This window comes from Chiloscyllium plagiosum, chromosome 11, assembly GCF_004010195.1.
Source record: "Chiloscyllium plagiosum isolate BGI_BamShark_2017 chromosome 11, ASM401019v2, whole genome shotgun sequence".
Lineage (NCBI taxonomy): Eukaryota > Metazoa > Chordata > Chondrichthyes > Orectolobiformes > Hemiscylliidae > Chiloscyllium > Chiloscyllium plagiosum.
The window spans coordinates 52,001,839-52,023,871 of record NC_057720.1 but is presented as its reverse complement, the minus strand read 5'-3'; the positions used below and the strand labels follow the sequence as shown (position 1 = coordinate 52,023,871).

Sequence of the window (22,033 nt, the reverse complement as noted above, 5' to 3'; positions counted from 1 at the left end):
AGTCAGAGGGGTAGGATTCCTGACAGGTTGTCTATCAAAGTGTCAGGTAGTTAGGGTGTCTAAAATATTTAAACAGCACTTAAACAGATCACATTCACCCATGGACAGCGTTTATATCTACTCTGTCAATTTGTGACATCTGCACTATGGGTTAATGGCATTGGAATAGCCAACGTAGGATGAGAATCCTGGTCAAATGATCCTGCTATGTTTGGATTTTCCTCTTATTTGAATTATACCTATCCCCTTCCCTGTCAGAAAAATTTGGAATTGTTGGAAATATGTTGGGGTGGGGTGGGGTTGTGGGAGGGGGGGGGAATTAATTTGGTATGCTATATTTAGTTTTCTGTAAATGTGGCTCATGGTTTATTTTCTCTCTGCATTTTGCTGTTTCAGTTTTGTACTAAGGTTTAAAAATTGTTACAGCCCTTTTAGTGAAAACTCTAAGAGTGATGTAGGGACCTGTTGGAGTAGGAGCACACTTAGAACAAAGAAAATTTACAGCCCAGGAACAGGCCCTTCGGCCCTCCAAGCCTTAGCCGATCCAAATCTACTGTCTAAACCTGTCGCCCAATTCCTAAGCATCTGTATCCCTCTATTCCCAACCTACTCATGCATTTGTCCAGACGCATCTTAAATGAATCTACCATGCCTGCCTCTACCACCTCTGCTGGCAACGCGTTCCAGACACCCACCACCCTCTGTGTGAAGTACTTGCCGTGTGTATCCCCCTTAAACTTTTCACCTCTCACCTTGAAAGCGTGGCGTCTCTTTATTGAATCCTTCACCATGGGAAAAAGCTTATTTCTATATACCCTGCCTATACCCTTCATGATTTTGTAAACCTCAATCAGGTCCCCCCTCAATCTCCTTTTTTCTAATGAAAACAAACCTAACCTACTCAACCTCACTTCACAGCTAGCACCTTGCATATCAGGCAACATCCTCGTAAACCTTCTCTGCACCCTCTCCAAAGCGTCCACATCCTTTTGGTAAAGTGGTGACCAGAACTGTACACAGTATTCTAAATGTGGCTGAACCAAAGTCTTGTACAATTTTAACATGACTTGCCAGCTCTTATACTCAAAACCCTGTCCAATGAAGGCAAGCATACTATATGCCTTCTTGACCACTCTATTCACCTGTGCAGCAACCTTCAGGGTACAATGGACCTGCACTCCCAGATCTCTCTGCTCATCAACTTTTCCCAAGGCTCTGCTGTTCATTGTATAATTCGCTTTGGAATTAGACTTGTTTAAATGCATCACCTCACATTTGCCTGGATTGAACTCCATCTGCCACTTTTCCGCCCAACTCTCCAGTCTATCTATATTCTCCTGTATTCTTTGACAGTCCCTTATGCTTTCTAATGCTGCACCAATCTTCGTGACATCTGAAAATTTGCTAATCATGCTAACAGTGCCCTCTTCCAGATCATTTATTTTTATCACAAACAACAGTGGCCCCCAACACTGATCCCTGTGGAACACCACTGGTCACCTTTCTCCATTTCGAGAAATTCCCTTCAACTACTACTCTCTGTCTCCTGTTGCTCAACCAGTTCTTTATCCTCCTAGCTAGAACATCCTGCACACCATGTGACTTCACTTTCTCCATTAGTTTACCACGGGGAACCTTATCTAAGTTAGAGCTCCAGAGCAATCTTTGATTTACCTTAGCTTAAACCTCAAAGCATCAACTCACAATCCCATTTGGGGTCCTTACCGCAATTTTGGGAATCTGTAACTTGGTTGATAAAATGCAGGGTTAAGGTGTATCCTACATAGTTAATCAAAAGCGTTTCATCTTGAATAACGAAGGCAATAGAACTGGCAATCAAGTGAACCAGCCTCTTTTTTTTTAATCTTGCGCTTCCTAATACAACTTTCATACCTCAAGGCCAAAGCAAAATCTCATTATAGATGAGTCTCTCTCTTTCTCTCTCTCTCTCTGTCCCCTATTGACATCACTGTCATTTTATAAAATTCTGTGTATTCCCAACTTTCTCTAAATATATAGAAACAAAGAGTATACTTTTGCAAGAGAAGCTATTGTTGTTACAAATGTGGCATTGGTGAAGATTCTCACAAAAGGATACAGTAAGAGATTCAGAAATGGGATGGAATCTCCATACATTGCAACACAGCTTCTCTTACGATAAAGAGTCCTTTGTTCATGTATAGCTAGCCAATAACTGTTTGTTACTGTTTCAAATCCTTGAATGTTTTGTGATGTAGGTGTCAGAATTTCTTGATTGTGTGTGGTGTGTAAGTTTCTGAGGATTTTAAAGCCACCAAGATAAAACTCTCTTACAAAATTTCCTCCCTCCTTTCCGGGATGCAGAAAGATTGTCTCCTTTAAGCTAGCATTATGAGAAGGTTGGTTCAGCTAAGAGCTGTTATTGTTAATACATTTAGAGTTAGCAGTGAAAGCAACAAGATGCAGCAGTAGACATTATTCAAGTTTCCTTTCTCACTTGGCAGAAATAAATCCTCAATTTGTTATTTCAGATAAAATTATAAACATATCCTTTATAACTGTATTCATGATATTGCAACAACAGAGGTAATAAGTAACTAAGAAACTTCAACAAGTTGGCAGATTTATGATTGGATGGAAACATTGATTAGCAAAGATAGAAAATATGTGTTTAATTTAACAGTTAATAACATGTCATTTTATATGTCAGATAAACCAAGCATTAAAGACGTTTTTCATCTTAACCCCATTTGACAAAATTATAACAGAGAAATTGGGGTAGAAATTCAACTAAGGCTATGGCCAAAGAGGCAGTGTCACATCGGTTGCTAGTTATATGTTCCACTCTATGTCCCTTTGCATTGACTTTTCATGGAACTGATTATCTGACAAGGAATATAACAGATTTCTGATGCAATTCCATTTGTTTTACACTACCATCACAGGAGTACAAACCCTTTATTTCTGCATGACTAGTGGCATTTTGAATCTTACTCAAATTTTAGTTATTCATTGATTGAGTCAGTATTCAAGATGGTGTAATGTTGACTTTCATGGCAATGTTACAGAGCAACAGAAATTGTTCCAAAGAGCAATTTGAATTCATCTGGTACAACTGTTGTTTAGCATTTGGAAGAAAGTGAAAAAAAAATCTAAACTTGGGTTGCAACAATTTCATGGAAACTATCTAAATGACTTTTGTCTGTTCTTTTTTATAACTACTTCTTTTCTATCAAAGGTTATTCTTTCAAATGACTCAATTTGTTGTGAATTTAAAAGCTCATTGTATTTTTTCCTGTTATTCAACAGATTTCATTGTGACTATCTTGCATAGACATGAATTAGGAGCAGCAGTAAATGATTTGACAACTCTCGCCTGCTCCAGTTATTCATAAAATCATGACTAATCTGATCGTGGCTTAAACTCTGCTTCCGTCTCTACATCATATGCCCTTTGATATTACTCAATATACCTTCAAGCTAACTTGTTTTGATTCATGTACCAGAACACCCAGATTTGTCTGTACCACAGAGTTCTTCAATCTCTCTTCATTAAAATAATATGTTGCTTTTCTGATCTATTCCTACCAAAGTGGACAGGTTTACTCTTTCCCACGTTATACTCGATCTGCTAAATTTTGCACATTCACTTAATCTCTGTATATCCCTTTGCAGTCTCCTTCCATCCTCCTTACTTGCTTTCCAGACTACCTTTGTGTTATCAGCAAATTTAGCAATCATGCATTTAAACCATTCATTCCAGTCATTTGTATTGGCAGTAAATCATTGAAGCTACAGCATTGATCCCTGTGGCACTCCACCAATCACATTTTATCTATCCAAAAATAACCCACTTAATCTGACTGTCTGCTTCGTGTTAGCTAACCAATTCTCTCTGTATGCTAAAATGTTATCCCCTATACGATGAGCTCTTGTTTTGTGTATTAGTTGATGCACTTCAGAAACTCAGCAAACCTCCTTTGAAAGCATTTTTAAACCCACAACTACTATCATCTAAAATAATATGGTTGCAAATATATGGGAATTTCACCACCTACCTGCAAGTTCTTCTCAAAGCCATTCATCATGAAATACATTGCTGTTCCTTTATTGTTGCTGCATCAAAATCCTGGACTTCTATCCCAAACAGCATTTTTGGTGTATCTCCACCAAATGAATGACAGTAGTTCAAGAAGGCAGGATAATACCACATTGTCAAGGGCAATCTGTGTTGGCAGTGGGTTTTTGAACTCAGAAATTGAGTTTTTGAAAGAATGACATTTGGAAGAAGCAAAGTGGTTATAACCATAGACAAGGTGAACATTTGAGTGCCATGTTCAGAGGTGGAACATCTCAGATTCAAGATTACTTTAGCGAAACCAGAGACCCTCCCATCATTGAGAACACTCCTGCCTTACCACTTAATTATATATTTCCAGCTAACTTCCTCTCAGACTTTAATTTTCACTCTTCATTTTTGTTTTAGACATTCTTTGTTGATTTTTCAATTCTGTCCAATCTTCTGACTTAGCACTAATCCTCTAGACTTGAGCAGCATCACTTCGCTGGTGAGCCCACATATTTTCAATCAGAACTTTGTATCGCAGAGTAAATAAGGATCAGTAGATCAACCATAGGCTGAGGAGGGCTTTTCTCCTGACAAAATGCAAGGGCCCTTTCAGACTATCACCCTTGGAGTGCTCTTGTGGTGCAATGTTAGTGTCCCTGTCTCTGAGCCAGGAGGCCTAGGTTCAAGTCCCACCTGCTCCTGAAGTGTGTTGTTCCATCTCTGAACAAGTTGATTAGAAAATGCCTTCTGAATGCCCCCTTAAAGATAATTGTATCTGGAATAGGAGCATTTTAAGTGGGAGAGACATTGACAGGTGAATGAAAGAGGAGGTTAAGAAGAAGTAGGTTCAGATTCAGAGAGCTGAGACTGTACTTTGTGCCCTGGCTTTGTGGTGTGCTGATAAAACAAAGAGTGTTGCGACTTTGGGCTCCCTAGCACCTATGGCTGTGACACCACATTGCTACTTATGAACATAAATGGTGTCTGGACAACATGTGTACAATTCCAGCACAGTCTTTGCTGAGTACCATTTTGATGAAGATGTCAGCAGGGTCTTTGGAGTGAGGACCAGAAGCATGCCTCTGCCAATTGTCTGTGTGGAGTTTGCACATTCTCCCAGTGTCTCTGAATGAGATTATTCCAGGTGTTTAACTTTTCTGCCACAGTCCAAAGATGTGCAGCTTAGGTGCATTGGCCTTGGGAAATGCAGGGTTACAGGGATGGTGTTGAAGTGTGGATCTGGGTGGGATGATCTCCAGAGGGTTGCTGTGGACTTGATGAGCTGAATGACCCCCTTCCACATGGTAAGGATTGTATGATTCGATGAAGGTATGTTGCCTCCCTGATGCCAGGATAAATGATGTCATAGAGACGTTACCAGTGCCGTAGTGAATTATATAATTCGTGTTTGGTAGAAATTTAAACATACAAGGAACATTTGTTAAGTGGAGGGGAGGTGTTCGTGAGGGAGATTTAGAAGTCTAAGGAGAAAATTTGAGGCAACAGAATTGTGAAGAGACATGGGTAAAGACAAACAGAGTGGGTCAGGAAAGAACAAAGGGTGGGATCTTACAATGGCCTGAGCAATGTGGGCCAGGGAACATTTGTGTCAGAATTGTTTGAGACGTCTGTCAAAGCCTATTTCAATACTTGCAACATTTCGCAGGATCTTTCATGCATTTGTAATGAGGCGAGTTTTTCACTCAACATCAGTGAGCTGCAAATTAAGGAGGATTGTATCTTATTAACTCCACTGCTCCTCTCATTAATACGTAGCTTCCTTTCTTACCAAATGTGCCGGACGATCTAGACATTAAGAATTCTCAACGTGGAAGTCAGAATGGGTAACATTCAAACAAACAAATCAAAATGTTAAATAATGTAGATTCCATTAAACTCAGCAAGAAAGTCTGTCTGTGGTAGGCTCAAGAAGTTAAGAATAGCATTTCATTAAATGAAAATTATTTTCAATCACCTGTTCAGACATGTTATGACATGTTTTTTTCCTGTCTGTGTCAATGGGTGTTAGGGAAGTTTGTAAGAGGGTGAGAGTTTTCATTAATAGAGTTATATGCTGCTAATTACTTATCTGTAGCTGGAGGCTAATTACTTGTAATAAATTGTCACGTTTATTGAGTACACAAACCTCGTCCATACTTGCTGTAAGCCTGTGTCTAGAAGACAAGGCCATTGGGGGGTTTTGTGTACTTTTTAAAGTCTTTAACTTTTGTGACAACTCTGGGAATAATAGGGCCTATTCTCCAGTGTGCTAACCCAGTGAGGTGTGACAAGTAGTAGCAATTTCAGGATTAGGAGTATTTTAGAAATCAGCTCAAAACATTGATGATACTGGTAAAGATAGAAGATTTTTAATCAAAATTTTGAAGAGGTTAGACAGGATAGACACAGCGAAGATGTCTCATCTGGCTGAGAAACTGAGAAATCTAGAACATATTTGCACTGTTTTAGGATAAGGAACTGATCATTTACAAATGAACTGAGGAGAAATGTCTTTACACAAAGGATTGGGAATCTTTAGAATTCTTGATTCAAGAGAGTTGTGGATGCTCCATTGTTGACTATATTTAAGACTGATCTCTGCTGAAGTCTGTCAAGGAATCAAGGGATCTGGGGCACAGGCAGAAGAGCGGAATTGAAGCTGAAGGTCAGCCATCATCATACTGAAGAGTTCAATGGAGTGTATGATTTATTCTTTCCTTTACTTCTTGTGATCAGTGTAGTACAATGTGCCTTGATGATTTTAACTTTACTCTTTATAGCGTTTTACATTGAGTAATTGGGAAAAAAAAGTAAAAGTCTCTGAATTACATCTGTTTGAACTTAAATGTGTTACAGAGCCAAAAGACGATATGGTTTACCAATTTATAACTCCTTGGATTGGTAAGTATTCCACATCATTACAGTTTTTATTTTCATTAACCATGGGAGATGCATGTTGTTGGCAAGGATAAAATTGATTTGGGTCAAAAAGCGTGGTACTGGAAAAACACAGCTGGTCAGGCAGCATCTGAGGAGCAGGAAAGTCGACATTTCAAGCATAAGCTCTTCATCAGGAGTGAGTTTGGCCCATCCTTAGTTGCCCTTGAGAAAATGGTGGTGACCACCTTTTGGAATCATTGCACTCACTGCAATCTGGGTACACTCATTATGTGATTAGCAAGGGTGTTTCAGGTTATTGACCTATTAACTGTGAAGAACAGTGACATACTTTCAAGTCAGGATGCAGTGTGACTCGGAGGGGAGCTTGCAGGTGTTGTTACAAACTTATGATTCAAGGTCAGGCAATTTGACAATCAAGCCTGCTCTACCATTCAATAAGATCATTGCTGATCTGATTTTAACCTCAATTCTATACTCATTCATACTCCCAATAATCTTTAATCCCTTGATGATCAAGAACCTAGCCTTAAAAATATTTAAAAATTCTACATCCACTCCATCCTGAGGAAGGAAATTCTATAGACCCACAGCTCTCTGAGAATGGATGCCCACTTCTTAGAGCTGCAGACCCAACTGGAGATTCAGTGGTCTCAGAAATGTCACTGGCCAAGGTGGTCACTGTAGTCAGTACAGGATGAAGGAGAGGGAACCTTCATGTTAAGGTGGCTTTGGAAGCCAGATAATGTTTTAAATTTACTGCATCAGGGTCAAGCTGATCAGCCACATTGACCAGAGGAGTGAATGCAATGTTGGAACTATTGAGATGGCCATTCATGCTGGGATGTCCCCTTTGGGCTGGGGATCAGCTATTAGAATCATGGAATCCCTACACTGTGGAAGCAGGCCATTGGCCCAAAGGGTCCACAGTCACCCTTTGAAGAGCATCCCACCCAGACCCACCTCCTCTACCCCACCCCCCAGTTAGTAAATTTGTAGTTTGCAGATGACATCAAAATTGGAAGTGTAGTGGACAGAGAAAAAGGTTACCTCAGATTACAATGGGATTTTGATCAGATGGGCCAATGGGCTGAGGAATGGCAGATGGAGTATAATTTAAATAAATGTGAGGTGCTACATTTTGGGAAAGCAAATCTTAGCAGGAATTATACACTTCATGTGTTGCTGGAAAAGCACAACAGGTCAGGCAGCATCCAAGGAGCAGGAGAATCGACGTTTCGGGCATGAGCCCTTCTTCAGGAATTTTCAGCTCTGATCTCCAGCATCTGCAGTCCTCACTTTGTCCTTATACATTTCATGGTAAGGTCCGAGGGAATGTTGCCAAACAAAGAGACCTTGGAGTGCAGGTTCATAGCTCCTTGAAAGTGGAGTCGCAGGTAGATAGGATAGTGAAGAAGGTGTTTGGTATGCTTTCCTTTATTGGTCAGAATATTGAGTACAGTACCTGAGAGGTCAAGTTGTGGCTGTACAGGACATTGGTTAGGCCACTTTTGAAAAATTGCGTGCAATTCTGGTCTCCTTCCTATTGGAAGGATGTTGTGAAACATGAAAGGGTTCAGAAAAGATTTATAAGGATGTTGCCAGGGTTGGAGGATTTGAGCTATAGGGAGAGGCTGAACAGGCTGGGGCTGTTTTCCCTAGAGTGTCAGAGGCTGAGGGGTGACCTTATAAAGGTTAACAAAATCATGAGGGGCATGGATAGGATGAATAGACAATGTCTTTTCCCTGGGTGGGAGAGTCCAGAACTAGAGGGCATAGGTGTAAGGTGAGAGGGGAAAGATATATAAGAGACCTAAGGGGCAATGAGGCTAGTATGATTGCAACATTCAAAAGGCATCTGGATGGGTATATGAATAGGAAGGGTTTGGAGGGATATGGGCTGGGTGCTGGCAGGTGGGAGTAGATTGGGTTGGGATATCTGGTCGGCATGGATAAGTTGGACTGAAGGGTCTGTTTCTATGCTGTACATCTCTATGACTCTATAACATTGCATTTTCCACGGCTAATCCACCTAGCCTGCACATCCATGGACAGCCAACATTTCCTCGTCTTTCACCTGTGAAAAAAAACAGTCTTAGATCCAAAAAAAATGATCGTATATTTTCTTGTATTAAGTCTATCTGTCATAGCTTTTTCTATTCGCTTAGTCTGTCTTGTAATTTCCAGCTTCCTTGTTAAGGAAGAAATGTTTGACTAAGCCTTCAGAAGAAACATTTGCTCTTTGAACAACATGACTTGATAATTTCATCTGTACCTGAGTTAGGTTTAATCTCATCATTTTCATGCCGAAAAGTAACACCTATGATGGTCCTGCATTCCTGAATTGTTCTGTGTTCATGTGCTGAAAGGGGAGTGGTACTTGAGAAACAGTGTTGTTCTCCACATGAATTGGATATTTGGATAGAAAACTACTGATGTGTAACTGAAAAGCATTTGTGGCGGCATGTTGGCTCAGTGCTGCCTCACAGCGCCAGGGACCCGGGTTCGATGCCAGCCTTGGTCAACTGTCTATGTAGAGTTTACACATTTTTCCCACTTCTGCCTGGGTTTTCCTCTGGGTGCTTCAGTTTCCTCCCACAGTCCAAGGATGTGTGGGTTTGGTGAATTGGCCACAGTATTCAGGGGTGTGTAGGTTAGGTGCATTGGTCCGGGGTAATAATAGGATAATAGTAGAGGGGTATGGGTAGGTTATGCTTTGGAGGTTCAGTGTGGACTTGTTGGGCTGAAGGACCTATTTCCATACTGTAGGGATTCAATGATTTAGCATTTGGATAAGGAGAGGCTCAAATCACCAACACTGTGGCATCAATTTAGTTGGGAAACATAGAATTGGTTATTCCTTCCATTATAAAACTATTAATACTTCACCTGCTTAAGTCAGGCTAAAGGACTGACCACTATTTCCTTCCTCTAAAGCCAAATTCCACATGAGCCAACTCCATTCTAGCTACATATTTGAATTTGGAAATATTGTCACTTTGGAATAAAATTGAGGCGATGCACTTTCTGATCAACAGAAGTCTATGTTTTTAATTCCTCCAAGTGTCAGCATGCACAACTTGAATGTTGATGATTACTGCTCATGGCTTACAGTTCCCTGGCAAACACTTGTCTTCCTCAGGTAGCCATTTCTGTTTTGATAAAAACAGCATGAGCAGGATTTGAACCTGGGAGATATCTCAACAATACCAAATCTTGTTCTTCCATCCAAAGTCTATTTGCCTCCTTTTTGAACATGAGTAACTAGATATCATTCTGAGTTATTTCCATCCCAAGTGCAAATGCTGAGACCAAAGGTAGTGCTCACCAGTCGCCCAGCTATAATCAACTAAATCAAACAGGAAAAGCACTTGGACTTGGGACTTCTTTATGTTGTAGGTTGGTACTGTGCTTTAATCATTTTTTGAGAGGAGGAAAATTTCTAAACACAATGTACACTGAAAGTTTGAGATTTTAAGGAATGGCATGAATATTTTGAAGCAAAATTATACGCTTTTGTCAGTCGACTTGACTATTGTTTCATAGTTATTCATGAGTGTTACCTACCTTGGAAACTTCACCCAAGTGTAATTCTAGCTTGCAATTATTTGTCATAATAGTCACCATCATATCTAAGTAAATCCTGTTCCCATCTGGCATCATTACAGTTAGTATAATGCACCTAAGCTATTATTGTTTCATGCTTAATCATGCTGAATCCAATTGTACTGCTTGGTTACCAACCTAACTGAAAATCAACTATTTCTATTAAGACCAATAATTAAGCAACACAGACTGCATTTACTTCATAAATAGTACATTCACACATTTAGTCACTGGAAAAATACAGGAAACAGAGCTAGTGATTTCAATTAAAAATTGGAATAACATAAACCATCACTTTAAGTTGTCCCATGTTAAATTGTTTCAATTTAATATCATGTCTTTAATAGGGCCAGTATTTGCAGTTCATGTTGCTGATTCATGTTAATGTTTCATAGAACATAGAACATAGAAGAATACAGCGCAGTACAGGCCCTTTGGCCCTCGATGTTGCGCCGATCAAGCCCACCCTAACCTATACTAACCCACTATCCTCCATATACCTATCCAATGCCCGCTTAAATGCCCATAAAGAGGGAGAGTCCACCACTGCTAACCTTACAGCCTGTTTTATACTGTATTTCAATGTCCTTCCTACCGAAGTGCATCACCTCACACTGCTCTGCATTAATCCTCATCTGCCATAAACCTGAAAACTACACCAATGTGTCACTGTCCTGTTGGAGTTCCACACTGTCCATCACAAACATTATAATTCTTCCAGGTTTAGTATCTGCATATTTTGAAATTGTCCTACAGTCACACACCACACAGAAATACCGATTCACTCACTATTGTGAGGAAGTGCACTATTCACACACTCCCTGAGGACAGACTTAAATACTGACACCCACCAGACAAAGCAAGTGAAATGCTGACAAGGTCACCCTGGAGCAAGAGAAATACCGACAGACATTCCATGTCTGTATTAGTTTCTGCGTATTAATGAGTTTCTCTAAATCTCTGTATCAGTGTGTGTGTGTATATCTGTGTGTGTCTGCGTGGGACGAGTCTGGCAGTCACTATGGTGCTTACAGTGATGTAATATCCACCTGACACGAGTTCTGAGGAAGGGTCACTCGACCTAAAACGTTAACTTTCATTTCTGTCCACAGATGCTGCCAGACCTGCTGAGCTTTATTTTGCTGTCAGTCTCTGCTCGTCTCCCCCCAGCACTGTACAGCTTGGAGTGGAGGGTAAAAATCATCAGAGATTCAGTTTACGAGGGACAGAGGGAGGGCAGCAGCTCACAGCATCATCAACAAACACACACACACACACACAAACACACAGACAGTCACAGGCACACAGACACACACACACTCAGAGAAATAGACACATAACATGTGCAGAGAGATAGATACACACAGAGGGGCACACAGATATACATATAAACGCACACAAATAGACAAGTGCGGACAGAAATGCGCAGATACATGCTTGGACATACAAACACACTTGGAGTCAGAGAGTTACACTGAGTGTTTGTAAACAGACCTATCGGCCCATACAGTCCATGCGGATGATAATCTCAATCTAAGCCAGTCCCACTTGCATGTGCTTGGATCATATTTTCCCAAACCTTCCCTTATACTTGCACTTAATCAAATGTCTTTTAAACGTTGTAACTTTACCCACACCCATCACTTCTCAGGACGTTCGTTCCATACACGAACCAAATGATGTGTAATCACAACGCACTTCATGGGCACTGATCAGGGGTACACGAGAACTCAGTGGGAAGCTTGGGAAGTAAGTGCTGGGAATCTTGATGACATGTACTTATCATCAACAGCCGAAGGAATAATGCAGGAAGACATGAGGCTGATTTACGTGGTGCCATTATTATACAAATTGGGATGGAAAAGGCAGGGAACAACAGACCGGTGAGCATGACATCGGTGGTGGGCAAGATGTTGGAGAGAATCCTGAGGGACAGGATGTACATGTATGCTGCTCTTAGCTTTCTCTTCAGGTCCTTCCTGGCTACCTTATAACTCTCAATCGCCCCAATTGAACCTTCACGTCTCATCTTGAGATAGGCCGCCCTCTTCCATTTAACAAGGGATTCCAATTCCTTATTAAACCACGGCTCCCTCGCACGACCCTTTCCTCCCTGCCTGACAGGTCCTGTGACAGAGTCATGTTTGGTGCCATTGTGGTGAGGCCCCTCCTGCTGGCCAGTCCTCTTGCTGCTTTCTGACTCTTTCTTGGCTGTTTCTTCTGCCTTCTGACCTGTCTTTACCTCCCACTGGCTCACTCTGCTCGTCACCTCTCTATTTGCTACACCTTATGCTCACCAACACTCCTGTTTGCTTATCCTCCCAGCCATTGATCCTGTTGCATTTGACCCTCTGGTTCACTACCTCTCCTTTTGCAATTCCCCTCCATTACCCTGCAACTCAAAACTGATCTCACTCTGTAGTTTGCTTTCTGTCTCTTGCCACTCATGTCTCGAGCTGTCATTCACAGCACCTTCTGGGAACACAACTGCAACACTAATGAGGAACTAATGTATACACTTTAATATTTAATGATATTAAGAAGTGATATCTTTGATTCCCAGGTGATGGTTTACTGGTGAGTGCTGGACAGAAATGGTTCCGCCACAGACGACTGTTAACACCTGGGTTTCACTATGACGTTTTGAAGACGTATGTAAGACTGGTTGCGGAATCCACCAAGATCATGTTGGTATGTTCTTTTATTAAGTTATTAATTTCTGCTGGCAGGAAAGAGATCATTTCAGTGCAGCAAGTATACTCATTTATTACACTTAGAACATATTTTACTATATTGATTACACTCTGACTAATCACAGTCTACCTATTGATTTGTATTTTATTCAGTTAACTAAAATAGACAGTTTACAGTTAACAGCATGTCCAAACTGACCATAGATCAACCATTCGCCATCCTCTTCCTGTGCTATATATTGGTGTTCCCTTTCTATATTTGGTTTCTTGTCTGTTAGTCCAAATACGTATAAGATGAGAAACTTCAACTTTTAGTAATCCCTTTTGCTTGTCGTACCTGAAGAAATTAATGTTGCTGTTGTAAAAAGGACAAGGGACATTTATTTTTAAGAAATGTGAGTTGAAAGTAAACCGCACCATCCCCATCACCACTCTCAATTCTTGAACCACTAGAAAAACAACTGAGCCCACTCCAGCTTTACAAAAGGAAAATAGGCATTACTTAGAGCCAAATTGGATAATTCCTGAAAATGGGTGCATTGATCAGTGCGCTCAATTAACTCATGTGTACAGTACAGGTCACGTGGCAACTTGGTGCTGCCTGCTGGATTGAATAATTGCTGTATGCACGTTTTTCATTAACTGAGTACACCAGCAGTGGGCCTAAAATAGTAACATCCTGGTGCACTTGTAGCAACCTGCAGCTTTAAAAGGGAAGGTACATTGGAGCAGGTCATGTAGTAAGGAAATCTGACATGTGAAACATTGAAGAATAATGCAACAGGAGAAAGCTGGCTCTAAGGTTTACATAAACTGCACATTGATGACTTAGTAGATGCTATGGAACATAGGAGAGATATCCCATATCTGCACAGAACCAGCCACTTCTAAGGAGCACTTAGATGCTCTCTGAGCTGATAGCATGGAGAACTAGGTATTAAACACACAGGAACTATTTGTCGTACCATAACTGCAGCACCAGACTTAACGATTGCTCAATTTACCGGAGTCCTGCCTGTCACCAACCAATAAGCACAATGCATTTGTATGCTTTGCTGCACCTCATACACTTAGCATTGTTACAGGCCTCACATCCACATCTCTCAGCTTGCATACACTACCATTTATTCAACTATACCAGCCGCATTAGCCAAATAGACTGTACACTCCTTACTGACAAGTTTGATCTTCTTTCAGGGCAAGGTGAATCCAACCCCGAGTCAGCAATGTGAAATGGAAGGGGCTGGCATTCCTACATGTCTTAATTCTAAAGGATAGTTATCAGGATGCCCGTTGCTGAGACCATACACTGCAGCAGAACTGAAATTATCAAAACATCTTTGTAGCTAATCCTCCATATCAATCCCACGTTGTCCTCATCTCACATTTCATTCTGACTTCCAAGCTGGTGTTTGTGTGTGTGTGTGTCTTTTCTCTCCAGCGCAACTTTACTCTTTTCCCATACTAAGTACATTCTGGCAGGGAGCAGAAGAATAACAAGAAGACAGTGAAAATGAAGATGCACCATCAGTTGATTACACATACAACCACTCTTTCATATACTAAAACAGTTTATTTCAAGGGTCGTAGAGATGGCATCTGCATGTGGCCAGACACTGAACAGGGAGCTAGGATAACATAGATGTGAGTTTTATTACAGAGGACTTAGATGGGAACTTCATTGGGGAAGGCTGTATAAGAATGCTGATGTTAAAATAACTCCACAGAGGCCGGTATCCCATCACCAAGTCACACTTCGCTCACACATGAAGAGTACTTGACACTGGTTCAGCTTCCTCAGTTCTCACAGTGAACAGAACATTTGACGCGTCTATTTATATCTGTCAGCCAGGGCTCCCCGATTGTACCAGATTAACAGCCCCGATCAGGGAACTCCTATCCCATGAGGTCCACCTGACTGATGTTGTTACAATCACCACATTCCCCCCTCTAAGTCTGGGGATGTAGATCAGTTCCTTTCCTTGGAGCCTATCCTGGGTCAGATTCCTCCAACTTAGCCTTGGATGTGGGTGACATATACTATACTATAGCCTTCCACTTGTGGCATCTCGGAAGAAATTCATCCTCTTCTTCAGGTGGTAAAGGCATTGAGGCTGCAACATACACCATGTCCAAGTCAGCCTCCAAGCTTTCTTCGACAGAGGAGGAGAACAAACAGGTTCCGACATTTCCCGGCTGTTCTGAGGGGTTGGGTTTGTTTTGCTCCAGCCCCCTTTGCAAGTTGGCAGCTTGCATGTGTCCGCATGTTTGTTCAGGATCACCCCACATCTTTTAACACAATCAACGAGTGTTGCTCAATCGCACATCACAATCCCTGCATCTCTCTTTGCAGGCAGTTGAATGTTAGTTTCCAAGAAATGTGACTGTAAGTGAGCTTGTCTCAGCTTAAACTGCAGGCATATAACTAATGTCTGATTGTTTTATTATTGGGTTTTTATTTGTTGCTTTCTTGCTTGCTTTAAACTTTACCACTGGACCTCAACCAACATGAAATTTTCCCCAGTTCACTTCAGCGCTAAGATTTAAGTGTTCCAGCCCCTAATAATCCTGACTTCTCACTCAGTTCTTGAAATGTACCAGCTGTATTTCACAAGAGACTGAAGAAGGAGGAAGAAAGAGAAAAAAGACAAATCAACAAAAATAGTGCATTGTATTTTTGCAATTTTTTAATAATCTTATACTTTTTGATTCACTAAGGGTTTCTTAAAATGAGTTGAAAATTAATTTATTTGTCTGTACAGGATAAATGGGAACAAATTTACACAAAAGAAAGCCATACACTGGAGCTCTACCAAGAAATCAGCCTTATGACATTGGACAGTATTCTGAAATGTGCTTTCAGTTACTGTGGAAACTGCCAGATTGAAAGGTTAGCATTGGAAAAATGTTACAAAATAGTTTTTAGTACAGTGTTTTCATAATGAATGAAAATAGACACATACATGCATAAATTGTCCTACATATAATCTTATATATTTTTTGTAACAAATGATATTAAATACTCCCATTAATGTCAGCCCTGCTATATCATTAATCAGGAGGCAATTGTCTTAAAACACTTAAACATTGAGTTGCCATGATTTAAACATAGACCAATATAAATTGATGATTAACTTATAAACCTCATTACTGCCTCATTTTCCGACTGAAGATAGGTGCAAATAATGCTCTGGCCCCGATTATTAGTTTGTTTGTCTGTAAACAATACAACCCAAAACCAGGAGAAAGATTTCAATTAACTTGGTTGCATAGATAGTATATAAATTAAAGAACTAATTAGCTTTTGGTGAATGTAGATATATCTGGGTCTTAGATTGATTAACATTTTTAGAATGTTGTTGATTACTTGTTGTTATGGATTGGCTAAGCAACTGTGGTGGAATTTATCAGCATTGTCATTACGTTCAGGATTTTTAGAGCAGATTTTAGAATTGGAATCCCTACAGTATGGAAACAGGCCCTACAGCCCAACAAGTTCACACCAACCCTCCAAAGAGTATCCCACCCATTCCCCTACCTTATGCACCTAACCTATATATCCCTGAACACTATGGCCAATTTAGCACAGCAAATTCACCCAACCTGCACATCTTTAGACTATGGGAGGAAACCAGAGCTCCCAGAAGAAACCCACTCAGACAGAGGGAGGATGTGCAAACTCCACACAAAGTCACCCAAGGCTGGAATTGAACTCAGATATCTGGTGCTGTGAGGCAGCAGTGCTAACCATTGTGCCACCATGCCACCCCATGCTGATTTTTGGAAGGCTTTACATAGGGATGGAAGTTTTTAATAAGAAAGATTTAATTTTATATCAGCTTTGTAGTTACAGAGTGCCACTAGCCAGGGAAAAGCATCAAGGAAGAGCTGCTTAATTTAAAAAAAGGATTGAGTTAATACTGCTTGACACAGGAATGGACTCTACTGAGTTCCTTCATCCTTTGTATAATCTATGATAGGTCAAGAGTCTTTATGAAAGCCATAATGCTGCTCTGTTTGGGTGCAACAACGCTTAATGACTGACCAAGGTCCTGTGTGCCAAGGAGACCTGAAAAATCATCAAACTCCAGATTAAATCAAGTCAATTTCAGCTGTTGCAAGTAACTGCTGAAGATGTTCATTTGACCACTTACATCAACTTAGAAAGATTCTGCCCTCTCTCATAATTCTCTTATTTATATAACTGCAATTCAACCAGATGTCTAAGGCTGGCAATTGTCCACTGAGGTCCAATCTGACTCCATTATATGTATTCCAAAAAGTGGAATTTTCAAGCCTGAGGATCAGGATGGGGTAGAGCTGGGCAGACTGACCCTGTAGGCAGTGCCTAGGTGGCCACAAGGGTTTCAAAGGTGGAGGGGTGGGGGTCTTGCTACAAATCCTGTCTTAGTTCTGTGGGAACCAGCTGTCAAGCGCTGCTGTTCAGGCTGCCCTCCTGTGCAAATCATGCATCACCAACTTTCCCTGTTCGCAAAAATTAAATCTGCTAGAAATGGAGCAGTGGGAGGATAGAGGAACTCTGGCATCTAGGATGCTCCTACTATTTTTAAGTGTTATTTTTAAAGTAGAAGGAAGGGTTTTGGAGAGGGGATACCGAGGCATGCACAACATTGCAGGGCAACTGTGATAGCCAGTGTGAGGCAGGAAAGGAGAGAGAGAGTACAAACCCTAAAAAAAGCAAAAAACAGGATCAAAGGGAGAAACATGATTAAACATGCAAAATTAATAGCACATTGCATTCAGAATAAAGTAAATTAATAAATGACACAAATAGAAGTTAACATTATGATCTAATAGCAATTGTGCAGAGATGGCAACAGGGAGATTAAAGCTGAGAACAAAATATTCGGGTGATGTGTGATTTTTCAAATGGACAAGTGAAAAGGAATGGGTCATAGAGTCATAGAAATGTTCAGCATAGAAACAGACCCTTCGGTCCAACTCGTCCATTCTGACCACATATCCCAACCCAATCTAGTCCCATCTGCCAGCACCTGACCCATATCTCTCAAACCCTTCCTATTCATATACCCATCCAGATGCCTTTTAAATGTTGCAATTGTATTAGCCTCCATCACTTCCTCTGGTGTGGTGGAGGCTAGTACAATTGCAACAGGTATACAATCCTCTATGTGAAAAAGTTGCCCCTTAGGTCTTTTTTATATCTTTCCCCTCTCACCCTAAACCTGTGCCCCTGTTCTGGACTCCCCTTCCACAGAGAAATTTATCCTATCCATGCTCCTCATGATTTTATAAACCTCTATATGGTCACCCCCTCAGCCTCCAACGCTCCAGGAAAATAGCCCTGGCCTATTCAACCTCTCTGTGTAGCTCAAATCCTCCAACCCTGGCAACATCCTTGCAAATCTTTTCTGAACCCTTTCAAGTTTCACAACATCTTTCCAATAGGAAAGAGACCTGAATTGCACGCAATATTCCAAAAGTGGCTAACCAATATCCTGTACAGCCGCAACATGACCTCCCAAATCCTGAACTCAATACACTGACCAATAAGGAAAGTATATCAAACGCCTTCTTCACTATCCTAGCTACCTGCGACTCCACTTTCAAGGAGATATGAACCTGCACTCCCAATGATGGTCTATCCTTTTCCATCACTATTTTAAAACTAATAGAATTATGGTTGCTGGCCCCAAAGTGCTCCCTCACTGACACCTCAGTCACCTGCCCTGCCTTACTTCCCAAGAGTAGGTCAAGTTTTGCACCTTCTCTAGTAGGTACATCCACATACTGAATCAGAAAATTTTCTTGTACACACTTAAGAAATTCCTCTCCATCTAAACCCTTAACATATGGTAGTTCCAGTCTATGTTTGGAATGTTAAAATCCTCTACCATAACCACCTTATTATTTTTACAGATAACTGAGATCTCCTTCCAAATTTGTTTTTCAATTTCCCTCTGACTGTTAGGGGGTCTATAATACAATCCCAATAAGGTGATCATTGTGATGGAGATCATTTTGTTAGTACAAGATGGAATTAGTACGATAGCAAGAAATGAAAGACATAGAATTCATATTAGTAGAGATCAGAAATAGCAAGGAGAAGACACTGTTGGAAGTAAACTAAAGGCCCCCTAACAGTAGCTATATGCAAGACAGAGAATAATTCAGGAAACAATGAGGCCATGTAAAAGTGGCATTTTTTAAATAAGAATGATAGATGATTTTAATCTTCATGTAGATTGGGAAATTCAATTTGCAGTGGTAGCCTGAGAAAGAATTTATAATGCATTTGGAACTTCTTTTTTAAACAAGATGTTGTGGATCCATCCAGTGATCAGGCTTTTTTTGGATCTGGAAAGTTTAATGAAGCAGGTTTAATAAATTTTCTTAGATTAATTTTCAGTTTGAGAGTGAGAATGTTGGTTCAGTAAACAACAGGTGTGCGATTTATATAAGGGTAATTAAAAAAGGAATGAGGGTAGAAGAAAGTGAGGACTGTAGATGCTGGAGATCAGAGCTGAAAAATGTGTTGCTGGAAAAGCGCAGCAGGACAGGCAGCATCCAAGGAGCAGGAGAATCGACGTTTCAGGCAAAGCCTTTCTTCAGGAATGCCTGGAGTTAACTGGGAAAGGTACCTGCCAGAATAAGTAAATGGTGAACAATGACAGACATGTAAGGAAGTAGTTCATAACTCACAACAAAGATAAATGCTACTCAGGAAAAATGATTCTGAAAAGGGGATAAACCAACAATATCCGAAGAAGTTCAGGATAGTGTCAAGTTGAAACAAAAACATACAATGTGGTGAAGATTAGTTGTAAACCAGAATCTTGGGAACAAAAAGTTTAAAAACAACAAGAGGCCCAAAAAAGGGAGACCATAAACTTTCAGGGTAAACTAGCAAATAACATAAAAATGGACAGTAAGTGCTTCTTTAAATATACAGAAAGGATAAAGTGAACATAGGCTTCTTAGGGAATAAAGTTGAATAAATAATAATGATAATAATGAACCAGAAAATTACAATGCAGTTGAAAAATACCATACATCAGTCTTCACAGTGGAAGGTACTATTAACATTCCAGCAATACTAAATAGTCAAGGCACAGAGGGGAGAGGAAATTAACACAATAAATATCATGAGAGAAAAGATTACGAAGAAAGCTAATGGAAATAAAGGTGTACCTGTCCTCAGGGCCTGATTGGCTGCATCTGATGATATTGAATGAAGAAGACCCAGTGCATGTGCAGTTAATATTCTTCCGAAAGTAGAAGAGTCCCAGAGATTGGAAGACTGCCAATGTTACACTTTTATTCAAAAAGGGAGGGACACAGAAACAGATAACTATAGGTCAGTTAGCATAACATCTGCAATTGGAAAAATGTTCGAATCTATTACAAAGGATTTAATCATGGAACATTAAGAAATACAAGATAAATCAAGCAGAGACAGAATGGCTTCATGAAGCCTGACAAATTTATTAGAATTCTTTGAGGAGGTAACAAGCAAGATAAATGGGATCCAGTAGATGTAATGTGGATTTTTGTGGATCACCTATCTGTTTTGCTAAATTCCTTTCCCAGTCAACCTCAGATAATCTGCTCTCATCCCTTTGTAATTACCCTGACCGAAGTTTCGCACAGTTTGTTTCTGACTCAAGTGATACCTGGATTTTCAAAGGACATTGATTCAAAAGGCTGTCCATGAGGTTACTTAATAAGATAAGAGCCCATGGTGTTGGGAATATTATATTAGCATGGATAGAGGATTAGCTAACTCATAAAAAATAGAGCCGGGATAATGAGGGATGGGGCATTTTCAGGATGGCATCTATAACTAATGGAATGCCACAGGAATCAATGCTGAGCCACAAATATTTACAATATTTATTAATAACGAATGAGGGAAATAAATGTACTATTGCTAAGTTTGCAGATGACACAAAAACATTTGAAAAGACAAGTAATGAGGATGATACAAAGAATCTGTAGAGGAATGTCGACAGGTTAAGTGAATAGGCAAAAAAAACTTGGCAAATGGAATTTCATGTGGAAAATTGCAAACTTATGCACTTTCACAGGAAGAATAGAGGAACTGAAAAGTTTTAAAATGAAGATAGACTGCAGAATGCTACAGCACAGACGGGTTTAGTTTTCCTCATTCATGAATCACACAAGGCTAATATACAAGTTCAGCAGTTAATAGAGGGAGCAAATAGAATGTTGACCATTATTTCAAAGAGAATGGTATATCAAAAATAAAGTCTTGCTAAAACTGCACAAAGGCAATAGTTGGATCACACATGAAATATTGTGAACGATTTTCATCCCCTAATTAAAGAAATATGTACTGTCATTGGATGCAGAGCAGACAAAGTTCATTAAGTCGATCTCAGATATGGAGGGATTGTCTTATGAGGAGTGGTCAAGTAGATTGGACTGTCCTCAATAAGTTTAGGGAAATAAGAGGTGACCTTGTTAATGAATACAAGATTCTTAGGGGGCTTAACGGGGTAAGTACTGAGAGGATGTTTCTCCTTGTGGGACACACAAGGATCAAAGGACAATCTTAGAGTAAGAGGTCATTCGTTTAGGGCAGAGATGAAGAGAAATTAGTTCTGTCGAGGGAAGTAAATCTGCAAATTTCCTTACACAGAGAACTATTCAGGCTGTGTTGTGTAATATATTCAAGGCTCAGATAAATGGACTTTAAATCAGTAAGGGAATCAAGGATTATGGGAAGCAAGCAGGAAAAGAGAGTTGGCCATCTTCTTCCTGACTCCATGAAATTCAGCCCCTA

At 40.2% G+C, this 22,033-nt stretch overlaps 1 protein-coding gene across 2 annotated transcripts in view; it reads left to right on the top strand.

Moving 5' to 3' along the window:
* LOC122554393 (cytochrome P450 4B1-like) overlaps positions 1–22,033 on the top strand; it is a 62,306-nt gene that overhangs the window by 14,623 nt on the left and 25,650 nt on the right. For both annotated transcript variants that reach the window (XM_043699327.1, XM_043699328.1), the window contains exons 3-5: positions 6,905–6,949; positions 13,116–13,243; positions 16,008–16,135. In XM_043699327.1, coding sequence (XP_043555262.1) covers positions 6,905–6,949; positions 13,116–13,243; positions 16,008–16,135 — 301 coding nt within the window. The remainder of the gene's footprint in view (positions 1–6,904; positions 6,950–13,115; positions 13,244–16,007; positions 16,136–22,033) is intronic.